This window comes from Diplodia corticola, assembly GCF_001883845.1.
Source record: "Diplodia corticola strain CBS 112549 chromosome Unknown scaffold16, whole genome shotgun sequence".
In the NCBI taxonomy this organism is placed as follows: domain Eukaryota; kingdom Fungi; phylum Ascomycota; class Dothideomycetes; order Botryosphaeriales; family Botryosphaeriaceae; genus Diplodia; species Diplodia corticola.
The window spans coordinates 103,904-115,111 of record NW_017971495.1 but is presented as its reverse complement, the minus strand read 5'-3'; the positions used below and the strand labels follow the sequence as shown (position 1 = coordinate 115,111).

Below are 11,208 nucleotides of genomic sequence, written 5' to 3'. Positions count from 1 at the left end.
TGCCCTGTCGAGCTTGCAGAATGCGCCTAGACATAATAAACCCCTCTCCTCGCATCGTTCCACCCGGCCCTCTCCCCTCAACATCAATCCATTGCTGTCAATCTCATCCCAATGGCTGAGCAAGACCGCTACGGCTCCCATTTTGGGGCCAATCCGAACAATCCCGTAAAGGATTCCCCCTCCATCAACCTCCACAACATCCCTGCCCCCCAGGGCTCCGGTGCGGAGCAAGATCGCTACGGCGGCTGGTTTGGCGGGAAAGCTCCCTCCGCCGACCAGGTCCAAGACAAGCTCCAAGACAAGCTCCCCAAAGCTTCCGGCGCTGAGCAGGACCGCTTCGGCGGCTGGTTCGGCGGCAAGAGTCCCTCTGCAAGCGACATCAAGGAGAAGGTTCAAGACGCTTTGCCGAGGACCTCTGGCGCCGAACAAGACCGCTTTGGTGGTTGGTTCGGCAACAAAGCCCCTTCGGCCGACGACATCAAAGACAAGGCCCAGGACATTCTGCCAAAGGGCTCGGGCGCCGAGCAAGACCGGTACGGTGGATGGTTCGGCGGTAAAGGCCCTTCGGCCGACGACATCTCAAAACACCTTCCGCAGGCTTCTGGTGCTGAGCAAGACCGCTATGGCGGGTGGTTCGGAGGCAAAGGGCCCTCGGCAGGTGACATCTCGGAGAAGCTGCCTCATACTTCCGGGGCTGAACAAGACCGTTACGCCGGATGGTTCGGAGGCAAAGGACCTTCTGCGAGCGACATCTCCGACAAGCTACCCCATACTTCTGGAGCCGAACAAGACCGTTACGCCGGTTGGTTCGGTGGTAAAGGACCTTCGGCAAGTGAAATCTCAGGGAAGCTACCTCATACTTCTGGAGCCGAACAGGATCGCTATGAAGGGTGGTTTGGTGGAAAGCCGATCCCCATAGACAAGATCAACCAGAGGCTACCTCATACATCGGGTGCCGAGCAAGACCGCTATGCCTCTCACTTCAGCCGCCACCCAGATAACCCTTCACAATCCATACCCGGCTCGTCTAGCTCGGGTTGGTCGACGAGCAGGAACGTTGGCTCCGGTGCAGAGCAGGATCGATTTGCGTCCCATTTTGGGGCTCGCCCCATCAACCCGATCAATGCTACCGCAGTTGGGCTGCTGCAGGGAGCTATTCTCCCCTCTTTCGGTCTGCACGCTGGTCTCTCTGCCGTCACGTACGGAGTGGCTCGCTACACAAACCGAGTAGAATTGAAGGACTGGCTCTGGCCTTCCGGCATGGTTGCCAACGCTTGGTGGAGCGCCATCGGCACCCGCGTCGTTTATGATGGGCTCTCCCTTCAGCACGCTTGGTCGACTATGACTTACCCTGAAAAGATCCTGCTCACTCAAGTCTCTGCTTGGGGAATTCGTCTCTTCTACCGCATTGCCAGTCGTAGCGTAAAGCGCAGAAAGGATGATGCCCGTTATGTGACGGCCAAGGAAGAGAAGGGTTTCTGGAACAAGTCCTTCTTCAGCATGTTCCTGCCCGAGGCTGCTTTCCAGACGTTGATCACGCTTCCGTTCACCCTGCCTTTCCGCGCTGGAGTGGAGAGTGCCAGGTCTTCTCCTCTCCCCGACAATGCTTCCCTTTTCCACAGCCTCGCTGTTCTCCTGTTCACTACCGGATACGCTCTGGAGGTTCTTGCGGATACTCAGCTCGAGTCTCACAAGAAGCAGAACAGCGAGGAACTCAACCGCGAGGGCGTCTGGAGCATCGTTAGGCACCCCAAGTAAGTTCTCCAACATCAGTGCATCACGAGAAGGATGATTCTGACCGCATGCAGCTACCTCGGTGATGCTCTCGTCCACTTCTCGTTCCCCGTCCTCCTTTACAGCGCCGGGATCCTTCACCCGATCTCGGTCCTCGGTCCTGTTGCCAACTACGTCTTCCTCCGCTTCATCGGCGGCGACAAGGACAACGAGGCGGATCAAGAGTCGCGTTACCCCAAGGAGAATCAGCTCAAGTACCAGCAGCTCATGGAGTACAAGCGCGAGAAGAACAGCTTCTGGCCCAGCCCCCAGGAGGTGCAGAACAAGTGGACGTGGGCTGTGCTTGCTGCGGGGGCTGGCGGCGTCATTCTTGAGAGAGGCGTTCGCGCGTTCCTCCGCGGTTAAACATGCATCGGACGTGCTCCTTCTCGTATTGCGTACCAGGCCTTTGAAAGGATTGGATTGGGAGATTACAAAAGCTAATGATGACCAGCCCTAAGATGGGCCAAACATCAATGTACATTAATCAAAGCCAAGCATGTCATGAATTAGGAGTCCAGGTACGAGTGCAATTCATGGTCATTCAAAAGAAAATCAAACAGCTCGCTGGGAAGGGATTGATAGGCGAAGCTGCTGCGGTGCAACGTTTGCACATGATTCAATTGCTGCAGTGGCTGGTTCTGACAGTCGCCAATATCACGTTCTGGTCGCACGGCAGCGATGACATGGTTGGTGGTAAGGCTGATGACAGGACTTGGCAGCTGAATGTGGGCAGGCTGGACGCAAGCCACGACCAGTCATGAGTAGCATCTCGTGACGTGCCGCTTCACGCAATCTCACCACCCTTCTCAGGGCGGCCGCCACAGGATAGAAATAGAATCCGGGGGTTTGGTTTTGCAGCGCCCCGTAATCCTTGGCTCCGTGTAGGAACATGTTACGAGGCGCCCGCTTTCTCGACGCTCCACTCGTCGGCGAGGTCACATCCACACTTCCCCAGAGAACAGAAGCGAAGAACGTGACGTTGCACGACAATGGCTTGGGAAACTGCGCGTGCGATCTCGACAGTCCGACACTGTACAAATGGGCACTCGGGTCTTTCTACACAGCATCGGGGCGCTGGCTGCGAGGCTTCGTCTTACCTCATTCCTCCCCGAGAAAACCAGGGCGCTATACGAGAAGTGTCTTTGAGCAGATGTTACGATGCCATCACGGGGCTCTTCCATCTGCGTCGGTCATCTGTGACTGAGAACGGGACACCGCAGCAGCCGTGAAGGCTGGGCTGACCTGTGTCTGTCCATTCGTGAGCGAACGGTGGCGGAGCTGGTGATGATGATGATGATGGAGCGACAACATATATAATGCAGTGCTCCGGTGCCTCAGAGTTGACCACCATTAAGCACTCGAACCATCGTCCTCAAGTGTTGTCTTCAAATAGGAAAATATCTTCAAAAAAAAAACCCCCCTACCGCATCCACCACACACACACACCCACGAAAATGCATCTCACCACCCTCACCACCACCGCCACCGCTCTTCTCTCCCTCGCGGCGGCGGCACCTGCGCCTGCACCGGCAACGGGCACGCAGCTCTCGCGCCGCGCCTGCACGACGCAATACCCCACGCACCTCTTCCAGATCATGCAGGACGACCCGGAACACAACACGGGCGACCACGGCTACGTATACACAGCCCAAAGCGTCGACGACGCGACAAAGGCGAAGACACACCAATGGATCACAGAACTACAATTCGCGGGCATACCCGCCGGCGCGTACGGGTGCAGCGTCGAGCTCTTCTTCGAAGCGGGGTACAACGACGGCGGCGCCAACAACCAGCCCGGCATCACCACCACGGGCGGCACGCCCGAGAACCCGGTCCGCCTGGACTTCTTCGCCACCGCCGACGGCAGGGACGTCAGTCTGGCGGATTCGTGGCTGAGCCACCCGGCCGAGGGGGCGAGGGTCGGGACGGCGCAGGTGGTGGCGAGGAGCGACGCGGATACCCGGGTGACGGTCGTGACGGGGGAGTGCAGGAGCACGCTGAATTACCTCGTGGAGGTGCAGGGGGATGGGGCGGGGAGCGTTGGGTTCTTCCAGAGCCCGCCGAATGGGTTGAGGTTGACGTATAACTGCTGAGTGAGTTGAGTGTTGTGGATAGTGGGGAGAGAGAAGGGGAGGGGGGAGGTGTTTGGAGGCGCCTTTTCTGACTGCATCGTCTGTCTTTACCAGTGTTGGGGGAGGGGGGCTTTTGTGCTGGAAGGAATCGAGAAGTTGTTGGTACTGTGCATGCTTTGTAAACACTTGCGTAGTCAATTCACCCATGTTCGCCCGTGCATATATATATATGTGCAAAGAACCATCAATAGACGCAGTCACTAAGGCCTTGACGACAAAGCAGATTGGAAGATTCAGAAATTGGTTTCAAGGCTAGAATAGAAGGTCGATATAAGAGCAGAGTGCCACGGCTGATTGCGGAGAAAAGGTCTAGCAGGTCTCGACGGTGGCGCACTTGCAGTTGGCGCTGTCGCCGGAGCTGAGCATGGCGGGCTCCTTGCCGTTGCTGTTGCCCTTGAACTCGGTGCACACGTTCTTGACCGAGGTGGTGCAGGTGCCGGTGATGTCAGCGACTAAAAGCAAGCGTCGTGTCAGCAAAACAGGATCGATCCACCCTCGCGCAGTTGTCGTGATCACTTACTGTCACCGTAGTTGGAGTTGATGCCGGCCAGGAGGTTGCCGTTGTAGGCCTTGACGTTCTTGATGGAGACGTTGCGGCGGCCCATCTTCTTGCAGTTGCCGCACGAGCGGTAGAGCTTGCTGAAGTCGACGACGGTGAAGCCGTCGATGAAGACGGAGCCGATGCCGTTGTGCTGGATGACCTTGTCGGCGGCGCCGCGGGCACCGCCGCCGATGACCCTGCCGACGCCGTCGCCCTTGAAGCTGAGGGCATCCTCGCAGACGGCGGTCCACCACACGTTCTCGATGGTGCAGGAGCCCTTGCAGTGCACGCCCTCGATCTGGTCGGCGCCGATGATGGCGTTCCTGAGCGTCGAGTTGTTCTCGAGCACGAAGACGGCGTCGTCGGGGGTGCCCTCGGTCTGGCCGGTGCAGGAGACGCCACGGCCGTACATCTTCATGCCGCCGTCGAAGACGCCGGCGATGACCTTGGCGGCGCTGAGCCTGACGCTGCCCTTGGAGGCGGGGATGGGGAACTCGGAACGGCGGACGAGATCGTAGCCGAACGTGTCGTCGGCGGGGACGGCCAGCACGCCCGCGGCGGCGAGGAGGGGGAGGATGAAGAACTTGGCGAACATTTTGAGTTTGGAGCGAAAAAGGCAGATAAAAACGATCCCAGATCGATGAGAATGAGCGTGGTGAAAAAAGAGTGAATGAATGTGTTGGAAGATGGAAGAGAATGACTATGAAAACGAGATGGTGCGGCCGGGCTGGCGCCTTTAAATCAGCGTACTGCACATTACACACGACACCACCGCCCAGTATCCCAAAATTGCCCGATGAGGGAGAGCGAGGACGGTGGCAGCCGACGGCAGCGTCGTGACCTGAAACGTCCAAGACAACCCGGCGCGGATCGAGTCGAGCACACGATGGTTTCCAATCTATATCGCTTGGCAAGGCCATGGTTCCGCGGTGGTTGGGGCAGGGGGTGGAGAGGGCCAGCAGGGCGGGAAGCTGGAAATCTCCGGGCGGCAGTGGCGCAAACACGTCCAGCCTCATCAAGTCTTCTTGGCCACGCTTGGCAGCATCAGAGCCGGCATGCCGACGCGGCAGCGCATCGGGAGCGGCGTGGGAAGTCAATGGTCGGGCGGCCTGTCGTTCCAATTAGGCCGGCCGGAGCTTGGCTTCAATTCCCGCCTTAATCACCCATCCCCACCGCTATACACGCCCTGGCTGCCGCCGATTCCGCTCTCCTTGAGCCCTCTTGCTTTTGCTTGGCGGCATTGGTTGTTGATTCGAACAGAAGCGCTCGGCCCGAAACCTGCCCTCAGTCAGCAATCAATCTGTCCCGCGGCTCGTATTCCTCCCCGGGCCATGGCCAAGCCCGCTAACTGGCCACGAGTTCGGCCATTTCTTTAGGCCGCTTGTCCACGAGTTTGGCCATTTCTTTAGGTTGCTGTCCACGAGTCGGACTTTTCTTTAGGCCACTGTCTGATCGGGAACTTCCTATGCGATGTGGGGGTCGCTGTTTAACGTTACTCTATATGCATTGGAGCAAGAGCATCGTTGACGCCAAAGTCAATGTGTTCGGCAGAGGTGGTGATACATCAAACGCACCTTTTTCTATTGCCATGGACCAATCCAGGAATCTTGCCAAGACAGTCTCGCCAGAGGTCGCTTGATGGTGCTTCTGTTCTCCAGCCATTCCACTACCGTCTTTGGCTATGATGCTATGGCCTGTTTCTTGGTCTTCCCAGAGCAAACTCTCAGCCCATGCTACCTTGGCAACGGCATTGGAAACGGGCATTTTCTGCCGATCCCCATGTAGCAAGAATACAGTGTCTTTCGTGGGAATACGGGAATATGCACTGTTCACGTAAGAGAGCTTAGAGTTGCTACAACCAACTCACTTGTGAGACGGGCAATGGCTTGTTTGGGCCGGTTGTGCCTCTGGATGCTGGGCGAGCTGGCATGGCGGATCAGCGGTGGAATTCAATGTTGCGCTTTTCGAAATAGTAGGGAGAGTGATTGATGTCAGTACTGTTACGATTGCTTAGCTTTCGCTTTTCCATGATGCCTTGGGCATGTCGTTGTCCGAAGCTTGGCGGTGCCGTCCAGCCGAATAAGCGACGCAGACGCAAGCCAGTTGCCGGATTGGGACACGGCCCATGCCCGAAGCGGCAGTGTGAGCGAGAGGAATCGTGGGTCCTCTATGCGTGAACCTCGCGACTCCCTTGACCGCTCCCCTGATGGCAGATCTGCAGCTCTCCCGCAACCCGACTCCCGAATCTTATTCTCACTTCGGATCCCTCATGTCTGAGCGCCGTGTCCCCTGTCGTTGACGCGCAATCCCATGGCTCAATCGGGCAATGGTCGGCGTTGGCGGAACATCAAATGCCGTTTCGGTATGCATGTCACAGACGACTCACTCGGGAATGGCTTGTAGCTGATGTCATGCTTCGTGATGTATCTATGTTAATTGACGCTCATGGTGACCGAGTTGACCACGAAGGTGATGTTCTGGTCCTGGGCAGAGTGCTTGGTTTCCGACCCCCACTGAAAGCGTCCCAAATAAGCGGCGGTGGGGATGTAGCCACCGCCACGCAGTGTTTCGAGGAGCGGGAAGTAGTCGACGTCGATGGTCGTCAGGTTGCCGTCGGGGTACCACGTGAAGACGGTCTGGCCATTGGCATTCGGCCCTTGGTACAAGGTGCTGGGCTTGGATTAGCTGCGGAACACATGCTGCGAGTCGGACACAGGGACGGTACTATGTGACGCCATCCAGCTCCTGGGTCGGCGCGCTGGTCGAGGTGGGATCGTAGCCGATGGGGTCGCAGTTGCCGTATGCAGCCTGCCAGATCATGACTTCGTATGCGGCAGCGGAAGAATCGGATGCCGTGCTGGCGTCCTCATCCAAGAACAAGTCAATGGCGACATCGGCCACGACGTCCAGACTGGCCAGTGTGGCTTCGTCTGTTGCCGTGTCGTCCGAGGGGGAGGGGACGATTGCCCAGTCCGCCTTCAGCTTCAACGAAGTAACGTCCGGGAAAGCCAAAGGGAACAGCTCAGTGTTGAAGAGCGCGTCGGGGTACGAGTGGACCTGGTCCACGAGGCTGGTCAACGGGAGCTTCTTGCGAGCAATGCCCGGAAGTGTTCATACCTCGGTCGGAGCGTCGGACCACCGCCAGGTCGAGTTGAAGACAGCAAAGTCATCGGTGCTTTCTCCGAGACAAGTCTGCGTGTTGATCAGTCGGTTGGTGGACGAGTCTCTCCGTTTGAGCAGGGCTTCACCAACCGTGGTGCAGGTCAATCCGGATCCATCGTCGCCCCAGGCGTTGTTGATGATGTCATACAGACCCGAGGTGGTATTGATAGCATCGTATTGGCCGCAGTACGTGACCAGGTTACCACTGTACGTATAATCGGCTTGGGCGGCAGGCATGTGGGACAAGATGGAAAGGACGCAAGTGAGGCCGGGGACAAGGTAAGGTCGAGGCATGGTTGGGTACGGTGGTGGACAACAAGCCGGGCGGTCCCAATTTTTTAAATAAAGAGCCGAGGCTGAGCAAGCGTGGCTAAGTATAGCTCGACAAAAAGCACAGACAGTCTGGAAACCGGCTGGCCGTGGATTTTACATGGCTGAGACATGGGCAGTCGGCCCCGTTCAGCTGCGCTACCCTCTCTTCCCAGTAGCAACGCTTCTTCACTCGGGTCGGCCCACATTGATGGTTGCAGCACCACTCTTCCCCGCGTCCCCAGCTACCTCGTGCCTCACGTTCCCATCAAGCTCGTGCACCTGGCGCGGCTGGTGCGGCGGCAGCTCCTGGACGCTTTGAGGCGACAGTTCCTGCGGCGGGTAGCCCTTCTCCGTCTCCGGCGAGGCCATGGGCAGCTGCTCGTGTGCCCTAGTGGCGGACACGCGCTTGCGGTAGAAGAGGTAGCCGACGAGGGCGAGGCCGATGACGCCGACGGGCACGGCGACGCCTGCCGCGATGGCCGCGGTCCGCGCACTGTCGGAGCTGGAGCTGGCCCCGGCCGCCGAAGACGTGGCCGAGGCCGAGGCAGCGGACGTCGAGGCGCTTCCAGTCTGCGTGGCGGGCGCAGTCGAAGCGCTGGCGGCGGGCGAGGCGGTAGAGGAGGTTTCTTGGCCGTGGTCAGCAAGCTAGTGCCCGGGCTGTGAGGTGTGCGGCATTGGACTTACGGGTGTCGGATGTGGTGGTGGACAGACCGTGCTCAACACCAAGCGCGCAGTAGCCGTCGAAGACGGCGATTGCGCTCGACGCCTGGGCGGATCCCGCAGTGCCGCACGAGTTGGAGACTTCGGAGGAGATCATGGCGCTGTAGTAGGAGCTGCTGTCGGTGCAGAAGCACGTGTAGCTCGTCGTGGCCATGTTGTCGCCGCAGCCGCTCTGCTGGGCTCTGACCACGGTGCTGAGCACATCTTCGGCGCAGGTGGACAGCTCGATGTAGCCCGAGATGGTGTCGATGTAGTTCTTGGTGGGCACAATCGACGAGCTGGCGGCGGCCCGGACTGGGGCGGCCAGCAACAGCGCGAAGGCGAAGGCGAAGGCGACGGCGAGCAGGCTTCGAGCTGCCATGGTCGTTGGTGTCGTTATCTCGGTGGGACGATGGAGGGAAAGCGGAGAAATAGGCGGCGCAATCAAGCCGGATCCACAGGCGCCCCCTGCGGGCCAACGGGCAGCAAAGCTTGTGTGTCGTGGGGGCCAATTGATGCAGGCCGGCGCTTGGGCCATGATACCGTCGCCTGGCTCGGGCCGCTTCGCTATATTAAGCAGTGTGTGACTTCATACTCTGGCCCCCGTATCCCATCCTGCTGAAGTAAAAACCTTGCAGCGTTGCGCCTGCGCGTTGCTTCATGCCATCGCCTTCGTATCCGCTAGGCCCTTCACCTGGCTTCTGATGCCATCTTTCCCGTTTGAATCCTCGAGACGAGGTAAGGCTACAGAGAGACGTTTTTTGTGGAACCAACCAACGCTGTGAAGTGACTCAGTCAACGAGATCAGCGCCGCGGAACAAACCGGACTGAATACTTGCTTGAACCCACCATGTGTCTCTTGAACACTTTATCCATCGCATGTGGTCCGCAGGAACCCTGCGTCTTTCGGCTGCATTAATATTACTGTTCTCTTCTCCAACACGACGAGTGCGCAAACCCTCTTCCCATCAATCAGTACAACGCCGAATTATAAGTAGCCCAACCCCCCCTGCAACCATCATCATTACCGTCTCAAAACCCCCCAGCTGTCATGGCCCGACCAGCCGCGCCCTTGCTGCCCGCTTTGCCCGTCGTTGGAATGCGAGTTGGACACTGCAAACTCGGTCGTCACGTTGATCCCTCCGCCCCCACGCTCTCGTCCTAGCTGTGCCGCTGTCGGCGCCGACACAACCACCTCTCGATCCTCGATCAAGTCCTTGCTACTCCTCAGCGACTGCACGTCACTATCGTCCCTGATCGACGAGCTCCCACAGCGCTCCAGGTCCCTCTCCTCCGCCGCCGCCGCCACGCCCAGTGCCTTTGATGTCTCCCGCAACGGAATGGCCTTACCACCACCACCACCTGCACCACCTGCACCACCACCGCCCCACCTATTCCCCGTCCCCGTCCCCGTCCCCGTCCCCGTCCCCGTCCCCGTCCCCGTCCCCGTGCCGTAATACTCCTGCGACGAGCCGGCGGCCTGGGACGGCGACGGCGAGGAGCCGCCGGTGAGGAGCGGCTTGATGGGCGGCACGCAGATGACCATGACGGTGACGAACGTCTCGCGCGTGCCCCACTGGATCGAGACGACGATGTTCCTGATCGACTGCAGCCCGAGGATGCCGCGCAGCAGCGCGCACGCCACGATGAAGAAGGACGACGACAGCAGCAGCGCCACCAGCAGCTTGCGCCGCAGCGCGATCTTGGCCGACCACAGCACGTTGGCTGGGATGAGGACGAGGCCGATGTCGTTTCTGTATGTTTTTTTTTTCTTTGATTAGCCTTTTTTTTCGGTGCTAGGTACTACTGGTCGTGGTGGTTTCGGAACAGAGGAGGAGGAGGCGGGGTGTAGGTGGCTTACGCGATGTTGAGAACCATGAGTGCGACGACGGTTGACGAGGTGCGTGTGCACTGGTCTCCGGCATATGGGACGATTCGCCAGTTCAATTGGATGGGGGTACAACGGCAGAAGACAAGAAGGATCAGGGATAGCCATGACAGAAAGCAGATTACAGCCATGACTTTCACCCACTTGTTCTGCCGAGTGCCTGCACTGAGGGACTGGTCAGAACCATGCGCAGCTGAGGCGTTCGATAGATACCTACGTTAACCTGTTGTAGTACCCGAGTACTTGGCCCTTCAGCGTCCATATCAGAGTGATGTATGTGAACCAGGCTGCGAAGAGGGCCTTCGACCCCGTCTGTAGAGACGCAATCATCGGCGGTGCGAGCTGTTGGGCCGTCTCTTCGTTCAGGCCGACGAACGATCCATGCACGACTTTGAAAAAGGAAATGGTCAGCTAGCTATATCTAACTTTCTACACCGAGCATGTGGTACTCACTGACTGCTTGGAGGAGTGCGGGATCAAGGGTGAAGAATATCTGGAGCTGATCAGTTCTCAATCCTTGCCAAACTCGGGATGCATATGATTACCATAGATATCCCAGCAAACAGGTCATCCCACGAGAAACCTGAGAAGCCGACAAACTTCCATCTGGCGTAGAAGCGGAGGATGAACACCGCCATGCCGATGCCATATTCGAGCCACTGCTCCAAGATGAAAGCTTTCTGAACATCATTCAACAT

General features: G+C 58.3%; 6 protein-coding genes across 6 annotated transcripts; 2 read left to right on the top strand and 4 right to left on the bottom strand.

Moving 5' to 3' along the window:
* Nucleotides 1–111: 111 nt before the first annotated feature.
* BKCO1_1600039 (uncharacterized protein) lies at nt 112–2,139 on the top strand (the record flags this gene model as incomplete). The annotated part of the gene is made up of 2 exons (XM_020271488.1): nt 112–1,754; nt 1,809–2,139. The coding sequence occupies 2 exons, from the start codon at nt 112–114 to the stop codon at nt 2,137–2,139; spliced, it is 1,974 nt and encodes a 657-aa protein (XP_020131890.1).
* A 1,091-nt stretch (nt 2,140–3,230) lies between these two features.
* On the top strand, nt 3,231–3,869 carry BKCO1_1600038 (uncharacterized protein; the record flags this gene model as incomplete). The annotated part of the gene is made up of 1 exon (XM_020271487.1): nt 3,231–3,869. One exon carries the CDS (start codon nt 3,231–3,233, stop codon nt 3,867–3,869), a length of 639 nt encoding a protein of 212 aa, XP_020131891.1.
* Nucleotides 3,870–4,217: 348 nt separating this feature from the next.
* Nucleotides 4,218–5,044, bottom strand: BKCO1_1600037 (pectate lyase; the record flags this gene model as incomplete). The annotated part of the gene is made up of 2 exons (XM_020271486.1): nt 4,218–4,360; nt 4,429–5,044. 2 exons carry the CDS (start codon nt 5,042–5,044, stop codon nt 4,218–4,220), a joined length of 759 nt encoding a protein of 252 aa, XP_020131898.1.
* Nucleotides 5,045–6,881: 1,837 nt separating this feature from the next.
* Nucleotides 6,882–7,905, bottom strand: BKCO1_1600036 (glycoside hydrolase family 12 protein; the record flags this gene model as incomplete). The annotated part of the gene is made up of 3 exons (XM_020271485.1): nt 6,882–7,119; nt 7,175–7,506; nt 7,567–7,905. The coding sequence occupies 3 exons, from the start codon at nt 7,903–7,905 to the stop codon at nt 6,882–6,884; spliced, it is 909 nt and encodes a 302-aa protein (XP_020131899.1).
* Nucleotides 7,906–8,109: 204 nt separating this feature from the next.
* Nucleotides 8,110–9,004, bottom strand: BKCO1_1600035 (uncharacterized protein; the record flags this gene model as incomplete). The annotated part of the gene is made up of 2 exons (XM_020271484.1): nt 8,110–8,549; nt 8,608–9,004. The coding sequence occupies 2 exons, from the start codon at nt 9,002–9,004 to the stop codon at nt 8,110–8,112; spliced, it is 837 nt and encodes a 278-aa protein (XP_020131896.1).
* Nucleotides 9,005–9,646: 642 nt separating this feature from the next.
* BKCO1_1600034 (uncharacterized protein) lies at nt 9,647–11,208 on the bottom strand (the record flags this gene model as incomplete). The annotated part of the gene is made up of 5 exons (XM_020271483.1): nt 9,647–10,376; nt 10,484–10,675; nt 10,728–10,899; nt 10,964–11,003; nt 11,056–11,208. The coding sequence occupies 5 exons, from the start codon at nt 11,206–11,208 to the stop codon at nt 9,647–9,649; spliced, it is 1,287 nt and encodes a 428-aa protein (XP_020131897.1).